This window comes from Heptranchias perlo, chromosome 8 (assembly GCF_035084215.1).
Source record: "Heptranchias perlo isolate sHepPer1 chromosome 8, sHepPer1.hap1, whole genome shotgun sequence".
In the NCBI taxonomy this organism is placed as follows: Eukaryota; Metazoa; Chordata; class Chondrichthyes; order Hexanchiformes; family Hexanchidae; genus Heptranchias; species Heptranchias perlo.
In genome coordinates, this window is record NC_090332.1 from 873,348 (window position 1) to 892,934 (window position 19,587).

General features: G+C 47.4%; 1 protein-coding gene across 1 annotated transcript in view; it reads left to right on the forward strand.

Moving 5' to 3' along the window:
* The window catches only part of LOC137324286 (adenylate cyclase type 8-like), a 149,315-nt gene that overhangs the window by 17,868 nt on the left and 111,860 nt on the right, over window positions 1–19,587 (forward strand). The window contains exons 3-4 of the mRNA XM_067988427.1: window positions 4,768–4,892; window positions 15,984–16,095. Coding sequence (XP_067844528.1) covers window positions 4,768–4,892; window positions 15,984–16,095 — 237 coding nt within the window. The remainder of the gene's footprint in view (window positions 1–4,767; window positions 4,893–15,983; window positions 16,096–19,587) is intronic.

A 19,587-nucleotide genomic window follows, 5' to 3' on the forward strand; every position in this document is an offset into this window, starting at 1 on the left:
TCAAATGCCTTCTGGAAGTCCATATAAATAACATCCATTGACATTCCCCTGTCCACTATTTTAGTCACCTCTTCAAAAAATTCAATCAGGTTTGTCAGGCACGACCTACCTTTCACAAATCCATGCTGGCTCTTTCTGATTAACTGAAAATTCTCGAGGTGTTCAGTCACCCTATCCTCAATTATAGACTCCAGCAATTTCCCCACAACTTGATTGAGTTCTTTGATGAAGTAACAAAGGAAGAAAGGAGACATTGGTTAGGCCACAGCTTGAGTACTGCGTACAGTTCTGGTCACCACATTACAGAAAAGACATTACAGAAGAAGGATTTGGCAAAAGAACTAAAGGTGACATGAGGAAAAACTTTTTTACACAGCGAGTGTTTAGGATCTGGAATGCACTGCCCGAGGGGGTGGTGGAGACAGATTCAATCATGGCCTTCAAAAGGGAACTGGATAAATACTTGAAAGGAAAAAAATTGCAGGGTACGGGGATAGAGCAGGGGAGTGGGACTAGCTGGATCGCTCTTGCATAGAGCCGGCACGGACTCGATGGGCTGAATGGCCTCTTTCCGCGCTGTAACCTTTCTATGATTCTAACAGAGAGAGTTGATGAGGGTAGTGCGATTGATGTCATGTGTATGGACTTTCAAAAGGCATTTGATAAAGTATCACAGAATAGACTTGTTTGCAAAATTGAAGCCCATGGGATTAAAGGGACAGTGGCAGCGTGGAAACAAAATTGGCTCAGGGACAGAAAGCAGAAAGTAGTGGTGAACGGTTGTTTTTCAGACTGGAGGGAAGTATACAGTCGTGTTCCCCAGGGGTCAGTAATAGGACCACTGCGCTTTTTGATATATATTAATGATCTGGACTTGGGTTTAGAGGGTATAATTTCAAAGTTTGCAGATGACACGAAACTCAGAAATGTAGTAAACAATGTGGAGGATAGTAACAGACTTGAGAAGGACATCGACAAATTGGTGAAATGGGCAGACACATGACAGATGAAATTTAAGATGGAGAAGTGTGAAATGATACATTTTGGTAAGAACAATGGGGAGAGGCTATATCAACTAAATGGTCCAATTTTAAAGGGGGTGCAGGAACAGAGAGACCTGGAGGTACACATACACAAATCTAGAACTAGGGGACATAGTTGCAGGATAAGGGATCGGCCATTTAAGACTGAGATGAGGAGGCATTTCTTCACTCAGAGGGTTGTGAATCTTTGGAATTCTCTACCCCAGAGGGCTGTCGATGCTGAGTCGTTGAATATATTCAAGGCTGAGATCGATAGATTTTTCGACTCTCGGGGAATCAAGGGATATGGGGATCGTGCGGAAAAGTGGAGTTCAGGTTGAAGATCAGCCATGATCTTATTGAATGGCGGAGCAGGTTCAAGGGGCCATATGGCCTACTCCTGCTCCTATTTCTTATGTTCTTTGAAGGTGGCAGGACAAGTTGAGAAGGCTGTTAAAAACGCACATGGGTTCCTGGGCTATATCAATAGAGGCATAGAGTACAAAAGCAAGGAAGTTATGCTAAACCTTTATAAAACACTGGTTAGGCCTCAACGGGAGTATTGTTTTCAATTCTGGGCACCACACTTTAGGAAGGATGTCAAGGCCTTCGAGAGGGTGCAGAAAAGATTTACTAGAATGATACCAGGGATGAGGGACTTCAGTTATGTAGAGAGACTGGAGAATGTTAAGGGGAGAAGGTTAAGAGGAGATTTGATAGAGGTGTTCAAAATCATGAAGGGTTTTGATTAAGTAAATAATGAGAAACTGTTTCCAGTAGCAGGAGGGTTCGTAACCAGAGGACACAGATTTAAGGTGATCGGCAAAAGAGCCAGAGGCAACATGAGGAAACATTTTTTTACGCAGTGAGTTGTTCTGATCTGGAATGCGCTGCCTGAAAGGGCGGTGGAAGCAGATTCAATAGTAACTTTCAAAAAGGAATTGGATAAATACTTGAAGGGAAAAAAAATTCAGGGCTGTGGGGAAAGAGCAGGGGAATGGGACTAATTGGATGGCTCTTTCAAAGAGCCGGCACAGGCATGATGGGCTGAATGGCCTCCTCCTGTGCTGTAATGTACTATGATACTGTAAACTCACCTTTTCACCATATCCCCCAATCCCACCTACCCACCTTCTCCCCATATCCCTCAATCCCACCTTCTCACCATATCCCTCAGTCCCACCCACCCACATTCTTGCTATATCCCCCAATCCCATGTTCTCACCATATCCCTCAACCTCATGTACTCACCTTCTCACTATATCATTCAACCCTACTTCTCAACATATCTAATGATAAGGTGGAGCGTGTAGATCACACCTGCCCTTTCTCATATGTTTGTTTGTGTGTATGTCCTCTCATTCAACCTCCCAAAATATCACCTCTCATTTCTCCACATTATATTTCATCCGAGATCTATCTGTCCAATTGCTTTCAATATTCTGCTGAAGTCACTTACAATCCTCCTCACAGTTAACTACATTCTCTATTTCTGAGTTCTCTCCAAATGTTTATACGGTGCCCCCCCCACCCTGCAACCATACCCAAATCCAAATCATTTCTATATATTGAGAGCAATGTCCCAACACTGACCCCGGGGGATACCACTGTCTACATTCCTCCAGCCCAAAAATCATCCATTAACCACCACTTCCTGTTTTCTATCCTTTAATCAATTTCCTCTCCATGCTGTCGCTCCCTTTAATACTGTGATTTTATCAATAAGCCTCCTATCAGCATCTTATCAAATGCTGTTTGAAAATCCATGTTTACAACATCTACTGCATTTCCTTTATTAGTACACTCCGTTATTTCCTCAAAGAATTCTTAAATTTCTCGGACATGACTTGTCTGTAACTAATCCATGCTTCCCATTCATTGTATACTTATCACCTTGGCGTCTTATTTGACCCGAGCTGAGCTTCTGACCCCATATCCGCTCCATCACAAAGACCGCCTACTTCCACCTCCGTAACATCGCCCGTCTCTGCCTCTGCCTCAGCCCATCTGCTGCTGAAACCCTCATCCATGCTTTTGTTACCTCCAAACTCAACTATTCCAAAGCTCTCCTGGTCGACATCCCATCTTCCACCCTCCATAAACTTCAGCTCATTCAAAGCTCTGCTGCCCATTTCCTAACTCGCACCAAGCCCCTGTGCTCACTGAACTACATTGGCTCTTGGTCTGGGAACGCCTTGATTTTAAAATTCTCATTCTTGTGTTTAAATCCCTCCATAGCCTCGCCCCTCCCTATCTCTATAACCTCCTCCAGCCCTACAACCCTCCGAGAACACTGCGTTCCTCCAACTCTGGCCACTTACACACCCCCCACTTCCTTCACCCCACTATTGGCAGCCGTGCCTTCAGCCGTCTCAGCCCTAAGCTCTGGAATTCCCTCCCTAAACCTCTCCACCTCTCTCCTGCTTTAGGGCGCTCCTTAAAGCCTACCACTTTGACCAAGTTTTTGGTCACCTGTCGCAATAGCTTTTTATGGGCTCGATGTCAAATTTTGTCTGATAACCCTCCTGTGAAGCACCTCGGGACGTTTCACTACGTTAAAGGCACCGTATAAAAGCAAGCTGTTCTTGTGATGCACATTTCTTTATACCAAAGTGCAATGTTTTCAGCATTTAATATCATTTGACTTTGAACCGGCTAAGGGGATGGGAATTCCTTTAAGCCCATTGTTGCATTTGAAATGGGCGCCACGCATATTTAGCACCCACCGAAACCTGGAGGCCCGGGGTCAGCCAAAAACTGGGCCTTGGGCCTCATCAGCACTATTTAGGTGAGTTGCCAGCGCTTGTCGCCCCTCCACAGGCAGCTCGCTCATTTTAAAAAGATCACTGTCGGACGGCTTACCTCGCTGCAGTGACCCCAAGGTAAGGGGTGGCGGGGGAGAGGAGAACTGGAGGGTGGGGGATCCCAGGCCCAAGGTAAGGGGTGGCGGGGGAGAGGAGAACTGGAGGGTGGGGGATCCCAGGCCCAAGGTAAGGGGTGGCGGGGGAGTGGAGAACTGGAGGGTGGGGGATCCCAGGCCCAAGGTAAGGGGTGGCGGGGGAGAGGAGAACTGGAGGGTGGGGGATCCCAGGCCCAAGGTAAGGGGTGGCGGGGGAGTGGAGAACTGGAGGGTGGGGGATCCCAGGCCCAAGGTAAGGGGTGGCGGGGGAGTGGAGAACTGGAGGGTGGGGGATCCCAGGCCCAAGGTAAGGGGTGGCGGGGGAGAGGAGAACTGGAGGGTGGACTGCGGTCTGGCAGTGGCCCCAAGGTAAGATCTGCGAAGGGGTGGAGCGGTAACGGGAGTGATACTGTGGAGTGGGGGGGGGGGCACTCCTGCTCCTCCTGGCTCCACAGCAATGATTTTGTTTTTAAATGGGCCCAACGAGGTCCAGTGCCTCCCCCAAATCTTTCCACAGATCCTTTTCCTGCATCCTGTCTCTGCTGCTTTCCCTATTTTAGTATCATTGACATTCCTGTACCCTTCAGCTTCTGCTGTTCTGCCCCAGCCTCTTTGCTTTGTTCCAGCCAACGAACCATATCAGTTCAGTTGAGTGGCCCAGTGACCCTCTCTCTGTCTGGGGCCAAACATCTTGCTCCGCAGTCTTCTCATTTCTGGGTTTTTTGCTGCCTGTTTTCATAGTTTTATTCTTTTTATGTCTGGGAGGTGAAGGAAAAATGAATTGCTGCACTTCTAACCGGCCCCCTTCTGAAAATAACTTCCTTATCTTCTCTCGTTTTTGAGCAGGAGAGGTTGGTTCTCTCGGTGCTGCCACGGTTCATGGTGTTTGAGATAATTAACGACATGTCCACTGAGAAGGAAAATCGCGGAGCATTCCACAAAATCTACGTTCACCAATATATGAATGTTAGGTGAGTGTCAGTGGGAAGGCATCGAGACTGAGCCAGACACTATTCAAACACTGGGCTAGACACGAGTCTGTGGAACACAGGGCCAGATGGGAGTCATAGTATCATAGTAGGCACAGGACAGGAGGAGGCCATTCAGCGCATCGTGTCTGTGCTGGCTCTTTGAAAGAGCTATCCAATTAGTCCCACTCCCCTGCTCTTCCCCTTAGCAGCAAGAGTAGGCCATTCGGCCCTTCAGGCCTGCTCCGCCATTCAAAATGATCATGGCTGATCGTCTAACTCAGTACCCTGTTCCCGCTTTTTCCCCATATCCCTTGATCCCTTTAGCATTAAGAAATATATCTATCTCCTTCTTGAATACATCTAATGACTTGGCCTCCACTGCCTTCTGTGGTAGAGAATTCCACAGGTTCACCACCCTCTGAGTGAAGAAATTTCTCATCATCTCGGTTCTAAATGGCAGACCCCGTATCCTGAGACTGTGACCCCTGCTTCTGGACTCCCCAGCCATCGGGAACATCCTCCCTGCATCTAGTCTGTCTCGTCCTGTTAGAATTTTATATGTTTCGACGAGATCACCTCTCATTCTTCTAAACTCAAGTGAATATAGGCCTAGTCGACCCAATCTCTCCTCATACATCAGTCCTGCCATCCCAGGAATCAGTCTGGTAAATTTTCGTTGCACTCCCTCCATGACAAGGACATCCTTCCTCAGATAAGGAGACCAAAACTGCACACAGTACTCCATATGTGATCTCACCAAGGCCCTGTAGAACTGCAGTAAGACATCCCTGTTCCTGTACTCAAATCCTCTTGCAATGAAGGCCAACATACCATTCACCTTCCTAACTGCTTGCTGCACCTGAATGCTCGCTTTCAGCGACTGGTGTACAAGGACACCCAGGTCTCGTTGCACCTCCCCTTTTCCCAATCTATCACCATTCAGATAATAATCTGTCTTTCTGTTTTTACAACCAAAGTGGATAACCTCACATTTATCCATGTTATACTGCATCTGCCATGTTCTTGCCCACTCACCCAACTTGTCCAAATCACATTGGAGCCTCTTTGCATCCTCCACACAGCTCACATTCCACACCAGCTTTGTGTCGTATGCAAACTTGGAAATGTTACATTTAGTTCCCTCATTCAAATCATTGATATATATTGTGAATAGCTGGGGCCCAAGCACTGATCCCTGCGGTACCCCACTAGTCATTGCCTGCCACCCGGAAAAAGACCCATTTATTCCTACTCTCTGTTTCCTGTCTATCAACCAATTCTCAATCCATGCCAGTATATTCCCCCCAATCCCATGTGCTTTAATTTTGCACACTAACCTCTTGTGTGGGACCTTATCAAAAGCCTTCTAAAAATCCAAATACACCACATCCACTGGTTCTCCCCTATCTATTCCACGAGATACATCCTCAAAAAACTCCAGTAGATTTGTGAAGCATGATTTCCCTTTCATAAACCCATGCTGACTTTGTCCAATCCCATTAATGCCTTCCAAGTGTTCTGTTATCATATCTTTTATAATAGACTCTGGCATTTTCCCCACTACTGATGTTAGGCTAACTGGTCTGGAATTCCCTGTTTTTTCACTCCCTCCTTTTTTAAATAGTGGGGTTACATTTGCCACCCTCCAATCTGTAGGAACTGTTCCAGAGTCTATAGAATTTTGGAAGATGATCACCAATGCATCCACTATTTCCAGGGCCACTTCCTTTAGTGCTCTGAGATTTAGATTATCAGGCCCTGGGGATTTGTCAGCCTTTAGCCCCATTAATTTCCCGACTACTATTTTTTTATTAATACTGGTTTCCTTCAGTTCCTCCCTCTCACTAGACCCTTGGTTCCCTAACATTTCTGGCAGGTTATTTCTGTCCTCCTTTGTGAAGACAGAACCAAAGTATGTGTTTAATTGTTCTGCCATTTCTTTGTTCCCCATTATTATTTCCCCCATTTCTGACTGTAAGGGACCTACATTTGTCTTCACTAATCTTTTTCTCTTGACATATTTATAGAAGCTTTTACAGTCCCTTTTTATGTTCCCTGCTAGTTTACTCTCATACTCTATTTTCCCCCTCTTAATCAATCTCTTTGTCCTCCTTTGCTGAATAAGAACAGAAGAACATAAGAAATAGGAGCAGGAGTCGGCCAATCGGCCCCTCGAGCCTGCTCCGCCATTCAATAAGATCATGGCTGATCTGATCCTAACCTCAAATCTAAATTCATGTCCAATTTCCTGCCCGCTCCCCGTAACCCCTAATTCCCTTTACTTCTAAGAAACTGTCTATTTCTGTTTTAAATTTATTTAATGATGTAGCTTCCACAGCTTCCTGGGGCAGCAAATTCCACAGACCTACTACCCTCTGAGTGAAGAAGTTTCTCCTCATCTCAGTTTTGAAAGAGCAGCCCCTTATTCTAAGATTATGCCCCCTCGTTCTAGTTTCACCCATCCTTGGGAACATCCTTACCGCACCCACCCGATCAAGCCCCTTCACAATCTTATATGTTTCAATAAGATCGCCTCTCATTCTTCTGAACTCCAATGAGTAGAGTCCCAATCTACTCAACCTCTCCTCATATGTCCGCCCCCTCATCCCCGGGATTAACCGAGTGAACCTTCTTTGTACTGCCTCGAGAGCAAGTATGTCTTTTCTTAAGTATGGAGACCAAAACTGTGTGCAGTATTCCAGGTGCGGTCTCACCAATACCTTATATAACTGCAGCAATACCTCCCTGTTTTTATATTCTATCCCCCTAGCAATAAAAGCCAACATTCCGTTGGCCTTCTTGATCACCTGCTGCACCTGCAAACTTTAACTTTTTTATTTTCTTGCACTAGGACCCCCAGATCCCTTTGTACTGCAGTACTTTCCAGTTTCTCGCCATTAAGATAATAACTTGCTCTCCAATTTTTCCTGCCAAAGTGCATAACCTCACATTTTCCAATATTGTATTGCATCTGCCAAATCTCCGCCCACTCACCCAGCCTGTCTGTATCCCCTTGTAGGTTTTTTATGTCCTCCTCACTCTCTACTTTCCCTCCCATCTTTGTATCATCTGCAAACTTTGATATGTTACACTCGGTCCCCTCCTCCAAATCGTTAATATAGATTGTAAAGAGTTGGGGACCCAGCACCGACCCCTGCGGAACACCACTGGCTACTGGTTGCCAGTCCAAGAATGTACCATTTATCCCAACTCTCTGCTTCCTGTTAGATAACCAATCCTCCACCCATGCCAGAATATTACCCCCAATCCAGTTATTCTTTATCTTGAGCAATAATCTTTTATGTGGCACCTTGTCGAATGCCTTCTGGAAGTCTAAATACACTACGTCCACTGGTTCCCCTTTATCCACCCTGGACGTTATATCCTCAAAGAACTCAAGCAAATTTGTCAGACATGACTTCCCCTTTGTAAAGCCATGCTGACTTTGTCCTATTAAATTATGTTTATCCAAATGTTCTGCTACTGTCTCCTTAATAATAGACTCCAAAATTTTACCCACCACAGATGTTAAGCTAACTGGTCTATAATTTCCAGCCTTCTGCCTACTACCCTTTTTAAATAAGGGTGTTACATTAGCAGTTTTCCAATCTGCCAGGACCTTTGCCGAGTCCAGAGAATTTTGGAAAATTATTACCAAAGCATCCACAATCCCTACTGCCACTTCCCTCAAGACCCTAGGATGGAAGCCATCAGGTCCAGGGGATTTATCCGCCTTGAGTCCCATTAATTTACTGAGTACCAATTCCTTAGTGATTTTAATCGTATTTAGCTCCTCCCCCCCAGAGCCCCCTGTTTGTCCAGTGTTGGGATATTCTTAGTGTCCTCTGCCGTAAAGACTGAAACAAAATATTTGTTCAGCATTTTTGCCATCTCCATGTTTCCCACCATTAATTTCCCGGTCTCATCCTCTAAAGGACCTACGTTTGCCTTAGCCACCCTTTTTCTTTTTACATAACTGTAGAAACTCTTGCTATCTGTTTTTATATTTTTTGCTAATTTATTTTTAAAATCTAACTTCCCTTTCTTAATCAATCCTTTCGTAACTTTTTGCTGTCTTTTGAAGACTTCCCAATCTTCTATCTTCCCACTAAGTTTGGCTACCTTATACGTCCTTGTTTTTAGTCGGATACTATCCTTAATTTCTTTACTTAGCCACGGATGGCTGTCATTTCTTTTACACCCTTTTTTCCTCAGTGGAATATGTATTTTTTGAAAGTTGTAAAATAACTCCTTAAATGAACACCACTGTTCATGTACCATCTTACCCTTTAATCTATTTTCCCAGTCCACTTTAATCAATTCCGCTCTCATACCATCATAGTCTCCTTTATTCAAGCTCAGTACGCTTCTTTGAGAACCAACCTTCTCACCCTCTAATTGGATATGGAATGTAACCATGTTATGGTCACTCATTCCAAGGGGATCCTTCACTAGGACATTATTAATTAATCCTGGCTCATTACACAGGACCAGGTCCAAGGTTGCTTGCCCCCTTGTTGGTTCAGTTACATACTGCTCAAGAAATCCATTCCTAATACACTCAATAAACTCTTCCTCAAGGCTACCCTGCCCAATTTGATTTGTCCAGTTAATATGATAGTTAAAATCCCCCATAATTATAGCTGTTCCCTTATTACATGCCCTGACTATTTCCTGATTAATACTTCTTCCAGCAGAGTTGCAACTATTAGGAGGCCTATATACTACGCCCACGAGTGTTTTTTGCCCCTTATTATTCCTTATCTCGACCCAAACTGTTTCATTATCCTGATCCTTTGTCCCAATATCTTTTCTCTGTATTACAGTGATTCCTTCCCTTATTAACATAGCCACCCCACCTCCCCTTCCTTCCTGCCTGACCTTCCTGATTGTTAAATACCCTGGCATATTTAATTCCCAGTCGTTGTCACCCTGCAGCCATGTTTCTGTAATGGCCACAAGATCATACCCATACGTAGTTATTTGTGCCGTTAACTCGTCCATTTTGTTATGAATGCTACGTGCATTCAGATAAAGAACTTTCAAATATGATTTGTGACACTTAGTTCCTGCTTTTTCCTTTTTTAACACTTTACCTTTTACTCCATACCTTCTGTCCCTTCCTGACAAATAGCACAAACAGTTGTTCAAGAACAAGTGAAAGGGAAAAGCATAGAGCAGCGGAAAGAAAGTGTACTTTAGGCACTTTAGGTACTTTAGGCACGACAGATTTCCTCTGTCTCCCTACTCAGGTTCCCAACCCCCTGCCACAGCTTTGATGCTGGGTTAATCGCCTTACGCCTTCTAGTTTTCATTTTATCTGTCGTGCCTAAAGTACCTAAAGTGCCTAAAGTACACTTTCTTTCCGCTGCTCTATGCTTTTCCCTTTCACTTGTTCTTGAACAACTGTTTGTGCTATTTGTATTGTAGATTTCCCCTGGGTCTTCCCCTCTCTTGCTGCTCTCAACTTTATTCCCTTCTGACTCCCCGCTCAGGTTCCCACCCCCCTGCCACTCTAGTTTAAACCTTCCCCAACAGCACTAGCAAACACCCCCGCGAGGACATTTGTCCCGGTCCTGCCCGGGTGTAACCCGTCCCACTTGTACAGGTCCCACCTTCCCCAGAACCGGTCCCAATGTCCCAGAATTCTAAACTGCTCCCTACCCTCAGGCTGGCCGCTTTTTCTGGCAATTTTATATGTCTCCTCTTTGGATCTAATACTATCCCTAATTTTTTTTGTAAGCCACGGTTGAGCCACCTTTCCTGTTTTATTTTTGTGCCAGACAGGAATGAATAATCGTAATTCCTGCACACATTCTTTAAATATTAGCCATTGCCTATCCACCGTCATCCCTTTTAGTAAAGTTCCCCAATCTATCATCGTCAACTCACACCTCATACTTTCGTAATTTCCTTTATTTAGATTCAGGACCCTAGTTTCGGATTCAACTACTTCACTCTCCATCTTAATGAGGAATTCTATCATGTTATGGTCGCTCTTCCCTAAGGGACCCCGCACAACAAGATTGTTATTTAATCCTTTCTCATTGCACAATACCCAGTCTAGGATCGCCTGTTCTCTAGTTGGTTCCTCAACGTATTGGTCTGGAAAACCATCACGTACACACTCCAGGAATTCCTCCCCCACAGTATTATTGTTAATTTGGTTTGACCAATCTATGTGTCGATTAAAATCACCCATGATTATAGTTGTACCCTTCTTGCATGCATCTCTAATTTCCTGTTTAATGCCCTCCCCTACATTTCCACTACCATTTGGGGGCCTATAGACAACCCCCACCAACGTTTTCTGCCCCTTGGTGTTTCTTAGCTCCACCCATACAGATTCCACATCGTGATTTTCCGAGCCGATATCCTTCCTCACTATTGCATTGATTTCCTCCTTTACTAACAACGCTACCCCACCTCCTTTCCCTTTTTGCCTGTCTGTCCTAAATACTGAATACCCCTGGATGTTCAGTTCCCATCCTTGGTCACCCTGCAGCCATGTCTCCATAATCGCAACTATATCATAACCGTTAATATCTATCTGCGCTGTTAATTCATCTACCTTATTGCGAATGCTCCACGCATTAAGACACAATGGTCATCTTCGTTTCATTTTGCACTATGGCCCTATTTGTTTTTCGCCCTTGTTTTCTCTGCCTTCCACTTGCTTCTTCCCTTTCTGTCTTTTGTTTCTATCCTTGTTTCCCCCTCCTCTGTCTCCCTGCTCAAGTTCTCATATCCCTGCCATTCTAGTTTAAACCTTCCCCAACAGCACTAGCAAACACGCCCGCGAGGACATTTGTCCCGGTCCTTCTCAGGTATAACCCGTCTCGCTTGTACAGGTCCCACCTTCCCCAGAACCGATCCCAATGTCCCAGGAATCTAAATCTCTCCCTCCTGCACCATCCCTGCAGCCATGCATTCATCTGGTCTATTCTCCTGTTCCTATACTCACTCGCACGTGGCACTGGTAGTAATCCTGAGATCACTATCTTTGAAGTCCTGCTTTTTAATTTATCTCCTAACTCCTTAAATTTACCTTGCAGGACCTCATCCCTTATTTTACCTATGTCGTTTGTACCGATATGGACCACGACTACTGGCTGTTCACCCTCCCCCTCCAGAATTCCCTGCAGCCGCTCCGTGACATCCTTGACCCTCGCACCAGGGAGGCAACATACCATCCTGGAGTCACATTTGCAGCCGCAGAAACGCCTATCTGTTCCCCTTACAATTGAATCCCTATCACTATAGCCCTGCCACTCTTATTCCTCCCCCTCCTGTGCAGCAGAGCCACCCGTGGTGCCACGAACTTGGCTCTTGCTGCTTTCCCCTGATAAGCCATCTCCCCCAACAGTATCCAAAGTGGTATATCTGTTTGAGAGGGAGATGGCCCCAGGGGACTCCTGCTCTACCTGCCTAGTCCTTTTACTCTGCCTGGCGGTCACCCATTTCCTTTCTGCCTGCGTAATCTTTACCTGCGGTGTGACCACCTCACTGAACGTGCTATCCACGATAGTCTCAGCATCGCGGATGCTCCACCGTGAATCCACCTGCAGCTCCAGCTCCCAAATGCGGTTAGCCAGTAGCTGCAGCTGGACACACTTCCTGCACACATAGTCACCAGGGACACCTGTAGTGTCCATGACTTCCCACATAGTGCAGGAGGAGCATATCACGGGTGCGAGCTCTGCTGCCACGACTTGCCTTAGATTTACACTGCGCTCACCTCTCGGACTTTCTTCCTGTTCTCGGAATCTCCTTTTACACTGCGCTCACCTCTCGGACTCTCCTTTTACACTGCGCTCACCTCTCGGACTCTCCTTTTACACCGTGCTCACCTCTCGGACTCTCCTGCCGCTCCTGGACTCTCCTGCTGCTGCCGGACTCTCCTTCCGCTCTCGGACTCTCCTTTTACACTGCGCTCACCTCTCGGACTCTCCTCCCGCTCCTGGACTCTCCTCTTACACTGCGCTGACCTCTCAGACTCTCCTCCCGCTCTCGGACTCTCCTCCCGCTCTCGGACTCTCCTCCCGCTCCTGGACTCTCCTCTTACACTGCGCTGACCTCTCAGACTCTCCTCCCGCTCTCGGACTCTCCTCCCGCTCCTGGACTCTCCTCTTACACTGCGCTGACCTCTCAGACTCTCCTCCCGCTCTCGGACTCTCCTCCTGCTCCTGGACTCTCCTCTTACACTGCGCTGACCTCTCAGACTCTCCTCCCGCTCTCGGACTCTCCTCCCGCTCTCGGACTCTCCTCCCGCTCTCGGACTCTCCTCCCGCTCTCGGACTCTCCTCCCGCTCCTGGACTCTCCTCTTACACTGCGCTGACCTCTCAGACTCTCCTCCCGCTCCCGGACTCTCCTCCCGCTCCCGGACTCTCCTCCCGCTCCCGGACTCTCCTCCCGCTCCCGGACTCTCCTCCCGCTCCCGGACTCTCCTCCCGCTCCCGGACTCTCCTCCCGCTCCCGGACTCTCCTCTTACACTGCGCTGACCTCCCGGACTCTCCTCCCGCTCCCGGACTCTCCTCCCGCTCCCGGACTCTCCTCTTACACTGCGCTGACCTCCCGGACTCTCCTCCCGCTCTCGGACTCTCCTCCCGCTCTCGGACTCTCCTCCCGCTCCCGGACTGTCCTCCCGCTCCCGGACTCTCCTTTTACACTGTGCTGACCTCTCGGACTCTCCTCCCGCTCTCGGACTCTCCTTTTACACTGCGTTCACCTCTCGGACACTGCGTTCACCTTTGCCCTTTACACTGTTACTATCCCAGTGTATATTGGGGTAATTGAGGTCCCCAATATCACTACTCTATAGTTCTTGTACCTTTCTGTAATTTGCCTGCAAATTTTCTCCTCTATTTCTTTCCCAGTATTTGATGCCTTATAGTATACACCCAGTAGTGTAATAGCTCCTCTATTGTTCCTTAATTCTAACCAAATCGATTCTGTCTTTGACCCTCAACTACATCATCCCTTTCCAGTGCTATAATAGTTTCTTTGATCAATACTGCCATCCCCCTCCTTTCTTTCCTTCCCTATCTTTCCTGAATACCTTGTAGTCAGGAATATTAATTACCCAATCCTCACCACCTTTGAGCCAGGTCTCTGTTATTGCCACTATATCACAGTCCCATGTGGCGACTTGTGCCTGCAGCTCACCAACCTCATTAACCACACTACGTGCATTTACACACATGCACTCCAATCTCATTTTAGACTGCCTCGCATTTGCCCCTGTCTGATCCCTCCTATTTCTGTAGGTTACAGGGCCAGGCGGGGGTCCGTGGGATACAGGGCCAGGCGGGGGTCCATGGGATACAGGGCAGGCGGGGGCCCGTGGGATACAGGGCCAGGCGGGGGTCCGTGGGATACAGGGCCAGGCGGGGGTCCGTGGGATACAGGGCCAGGCGGGGATCCGTGGGATACAGGGCAGGCGGGGGTCCGTGGGATACAGGGCCAGGCGGGGGTCCGTGGGATACAGGGCCAGGCGGGGGCCCGTGGGATACAGGGCCAGGCGGGGGTCCGTGGGATACAGGGCCAGGCGGGGGTCCGTGGGATACAGGGCCAGACATAAATGTCTGTGTGACTGATTTTTTTCATTGGAACAACACAGATTACAGGGCGATATGATAGAAATGTTTAAAATATCAAAAGGATGGGACAGGGTAGATAGAAGCAGCCTGTTCCCAGTAGTTGAGGATCTAGAATGAGGGGGTCATCGATCATAAAAAGTTATGGCACAGAAGGAGGCCATTTGGCCCATCGTGTCTGTGCTGGCAGAAAAAGAGCTATCCAGCTTAATCCCACTTTCCAGCACTTGGTCCGTAGCCCTGTAGGTTACGGCACTTTAGGTGCACATCCAGGTACTTTTTAAATGAGTTGAGGGTTTCTGCCTCTACCACCCTCTCAGGCAGTGAGTTCCAGACCCCCACCACTCTCTGGGTGAAAAAATTTTTCCTCAGCTCCCCTCTAATCCTTCTACCAATTAGTTTAAATCTATGCCCCCTGGTCACTGACCTTTCTGCTAAGGGAAATAGGTCCTCCCTATCCACTCTATCTAGTCCCGTCATAATTTTATACACCTCAATTAAATCTCCCCTCAGCCTCCTTTGTTCCAAAGAAAACAACCCCAGCCTATCCAATCTTTCCTCATAGCTAAAATTCTCCAGTCCTGGCAACATCCTCGTAAATCTCCTCTGTACCCTCTCTAGTGCAATTACATCTTTCCTGTAATGTGGTGACCAGAACTGTACACAGTACTCAAGCTGTGGCCTAACTAGTGTTTTATACAGTTCTAGAATAACCTCCCTGTTTTTATATTCTATGCCTCGGCTAATAAAGGAAAGTATTCCATATGCCTTCTTAACCACCTTATCTACCTGTCCTGCTACCTTCAGGGATCTGTGGACACGCACTCCAAGGTCCCTTTGTTTCTCTACACCTCTCAGTATCCTCCCATTTATTGTGTATTCCCTTGCCTTGTTTGCCCTCCCCAAATGCATTACCTCACACTTCTCTGGACCGAATTCCATTTGCCACTTTTCTGCCCACCTGACCAGTCCATTGATATCTTCCTGCAGTCTACAGCTTTCCTCCTCACTATCAACCACACGTCCAATTTGTGTATCATCTGCAAGCTTCTTGATCAAGCCCCCCACATTCAAGTCCAAATCATGAATATAAATCACAAAACTATGTCAACATTCAGGATTAGGTTGGATAAGGGGATGAAGGAATATGGGTACAGGGTGAGTAAATGTGATTCGGACGATTTTCTCCTGTGGAGGGTAAACACCAACACAGACTGGTTGGGCTGAATGGCCTGTGTCCATGTTGTAACTGCCGTGTATTTCAATGAGAGAGTGCTACATGTTGCTACCATTGGCTATATTGGATCATTCATTCACTGAATGGTGGCGTTTGAATCAATGGATTTTGCTTTCGATTTTCGATCATTGAGTGGTTGCCTCTAATCCCACTTTCATACAGATCTTCTCTGCGCTGAACCATGGGCTGTGTGTCGGTGGGGGTTACCCTTCAAAAGGTGAAAGGTCATTGTAACCAATAACCTGTTCTTCTCCAGCATTTTATTTGCAGATATCAAGGGTTTCACCAACATGTCGCTGCACCTGACGGCACAAGAGTTAGTCTTCCTGCTGAACGAACTCTTCGCACAGTTCGATGTCCTGGCTGAGGTTAGTTGAGTTCTGTTCTCCAGATCTGGGCCTGTGTGGTGGGAGAGTCAATGATTGCTTCACTATTGGCTCAATGTGATCACCCCGCTCCCTCTCCCAGTGGGAGGTGGGTGGGGCGAGAGCAGTGGCCGTCCGGAGAAATTGTGGGGTTGGGGGGACATGCTCCGGTGTCCGGATTGCCCCTGATTTGTGTGGTTGAGGCAAGGGTTAAACCTGCTCCCTGTAGGCAGCTCGACAATTAGGGGGTGGGAAATCGGGCTCTGCTGCAGGTTCTTAAGGACCTGTAGCATCTTAAAGGGGCGGTGCATTTATTTTGTAGCCAAAAGAAGGAAGCAGGACTGTGGAGCTCCAGGAAGATGTCTGGGCAACAAGAGATCTAGCAAGGCCCCAAGGTTTTCAAATGCCGGTGGACCAAGGAAACGAGAGGAAGTCTTGTTCCACACCCGTGGTACCGCGGCCAATTGGTGAACAAACCTAGCAAGAGCTGGCATGACATGTGAATGCAAAGCAGCATTATCTCCAGGACCTGGCTGCTGTGCTGAAATGTAATGATCTCACCAGGACTGCCAAGGTAAGTCTCCCTTTCACATCTCTCATTCTTTCTGCACAGCCCCACAGGACCCTACGTTTGCCTAAGCTCCATCAATCCATCCTTTCCCGCTTGCCCTGGCTCTCTCATTCAGTGGGGAAGACTTCACTACTTCTCTTTTCTGCTTGCACACTCACTCCTTCAAAACCTGCTACTGCCCTCACAGCTACACCTCCCTTTGGGCCTCACTCGCTGCTTCCTTCTGTCTCCATGCCCACTATGTTCACACACTTGCTGAAAACGCCCTGCCCAGGGCACATACTAACCCACTTCCTCTCTTGCAGGAGAAACTGCACTGGTCGTGGCCCTTTAGAGTCTCGTCCATAACTCCCAGGTCTCTTTCCCACTCAACACATTCCACACACATGCCTTACTTTAGCCCTACCCACATGTATAACACTACATTTATCAGCATTGTAACCTTTTCTTCTCCTTGAATTCTGACACGAGCACAGATCTCCATGTCATCCTCTCACCTACAGACTATATCCCCAGCGGCGTCATGTACATTGTAAAGACTAATATACACCGATCCCTACAGGATTCCACACGTAGCCACTACCATTAATGATAACCCTCTGTCCACAAGAACTCAACCAATTCCTTCCCCACCCCAACATCTGCCTTCCAATCCCCCGCACTCTATCATACACCAGCCTGTTGGGAGGCACCCTATCAAAAGCTTTCTGAAAGTCCAAATGTCCAGTGCCTACCGAGCTACCCACATCCATTAACCTGGTAGCCTCTTCAAAGTAATAAACAAGGTTAGGAAGACATGATCTCCTTTTGCAGAAGCTATGTTGTGTGTTCCTAATAACCCTTCCCTGTTGAGGCGGACCTATAGAATATCTTTAATGATCCCTCCTAGCAACTTTCCTACAACTGACATCAAGCTAATGGATTTGTTGCCCATTTTGAAAATCGGTACAACATGAGCCTCACTCCAATCGCTGAAATCAGCAAACTATTGTATATGTGAGAAATGTTAGCACTGCTCCCCTTTCTATCAGCAGCCTTGGGTAAATGGTGCCTGGAGCAGCTTGATCTGATTCAAGACCCCTCACCAAGAGCAGGTTAACTCCTACTTTAACAGTAGCCACTTTAGTGCCAACTACACATTTCATTAATGATAACAGAGCACAGTCCACAGATTAATGCAAAGTTTTATCCTGGGAGTCCCATCTGAATCTGCCGTGAGGAATCCTATACAACCCTTTATCACCCCCTGACTCCGAACATAACTAACAAAGATTTTACTATTGCTCCCGCAGTTACCCACAAACTTCTCCACTGACAGCTGTTGTGACCAAAAGCTGAACACGACCCCTATCCCTATTCTCTTGAAAGTTGTCTTCTTTTAAACTGTGAAAGTATTTCTGCTCGAGTCTGATTAGTCCTTGTATACATGACTTTAGCCACATTGGCTTGGTTTTACCATGTGCCCATTTTTGAGTTTAGTGACATACAGGGGTTCATTTAGCATTAGAATGGTTTTAAAGATATTCCACTTTTCCTCTGGATTACTGCTAACCCCGCCTAACGGGTGCAGTCGTGAGATGGGAATGGGACACGAGGCCACCTCTCACCACAACACTTCTGTACCCCTGTGACCCCTGAACCAATGCCCACCCCGGTGCCAGAAAACCAACTTGGCCCAGGCTGTTCCTGTAAATGCCCCGTGTTTATAGTCCCCAGCTCAGCCCAGACTGTCCCAGTAAATGCCCCGTGTTTATAGTCCCCAGCTCAGCCCAGACTGTCCCAGTAAATGCCCCGTGTTTATAGTCCCCAGCTCAGCCCAGACTGTCCCAGTAAATGCCCCGTGTTTATAGTCCCCAGCTCAGCCCAGACTGTCCCAGTAAATGCCCCGTGTTTATAGTCCCCAGCTCAGCCCAGACTGTCCCAGTAAATGCCCCGTGTTTATAGTCCCCAGCTCGATCCAGACTGTCCCAGTAAATGCCCCGTGTTTATAGTCCCCAGCTCGATCCAGACTGTCGCAGTAAATGCCCCGTGTTTATAGTCCCCAGCTCAGCCCAGACTGTCCCAGTAAATGCCCCGTGTTTATAGTCCCCAGCTCGACACAGACTGTCCCAGTAAATGCCCCGTGTTTATAGTCCCCAGCTCGACACAGACTGTCCCGGTAAATGCCCCGTGTTTATAGTCCCCAGCCGATCCCTCTCAGGCCCAAGCTTCTTGAGGGCACCAACCACGAATATCTCCAGATCCCTTGACTGTGCCACAGGAGCCTCCCACCTCGTCGGTAGGAGAGCACTTCAAGCAGGCACTAGGGGCTCACACAGGGTGAAGAATTGTTTGTCGACCTTTCTGTGGGTCAGTTACAGCACAGTGCTGTTTGAGATCTCTGTGTGCAGAGAGGTCCCTCTACTAGTTGGTGACCCTGCAACGATAGGTGACATCAGCATCAATGTTGGAATTTGGACAGATGCTGCTAAATGTAGTAACAGATGTTGGACATGACTCAATAAAAGGGAGCAGAGATTATTCAGTGTAAGTCCTCAGTGAGGTGCTGCCAATCAGCTCTGGCTGCAGGCAGGTGTTGGACCCCTCCCTCTTCCTCATCATCCTCTGACATCTGTGCCCTCTACCTCACCATACTGAAGTAAGGTCCTCCTTCAATGGTAGCTCCACATGTTGTCCTGTTGCAGAATAAAGTTATGCAGAGTACAGCAAAGCACTTTCATATGGAGACTCTCTGGGCTGTACTGCAGGAAGCCACCAGACCTGTCCAGGCAGGAGAATCGTTGATTCAGGACTCCAATTATCTGCTTGAGTTGGGAAATGGATCTGATTGAGTTCTGCAGCTGACCGTGGCTTCATGAGAAGAGTCATGAGTCAAGTGTGCAGAGGATAGCCCGTGTCTCCAAGATGCCAGCCTCTCACTTGTG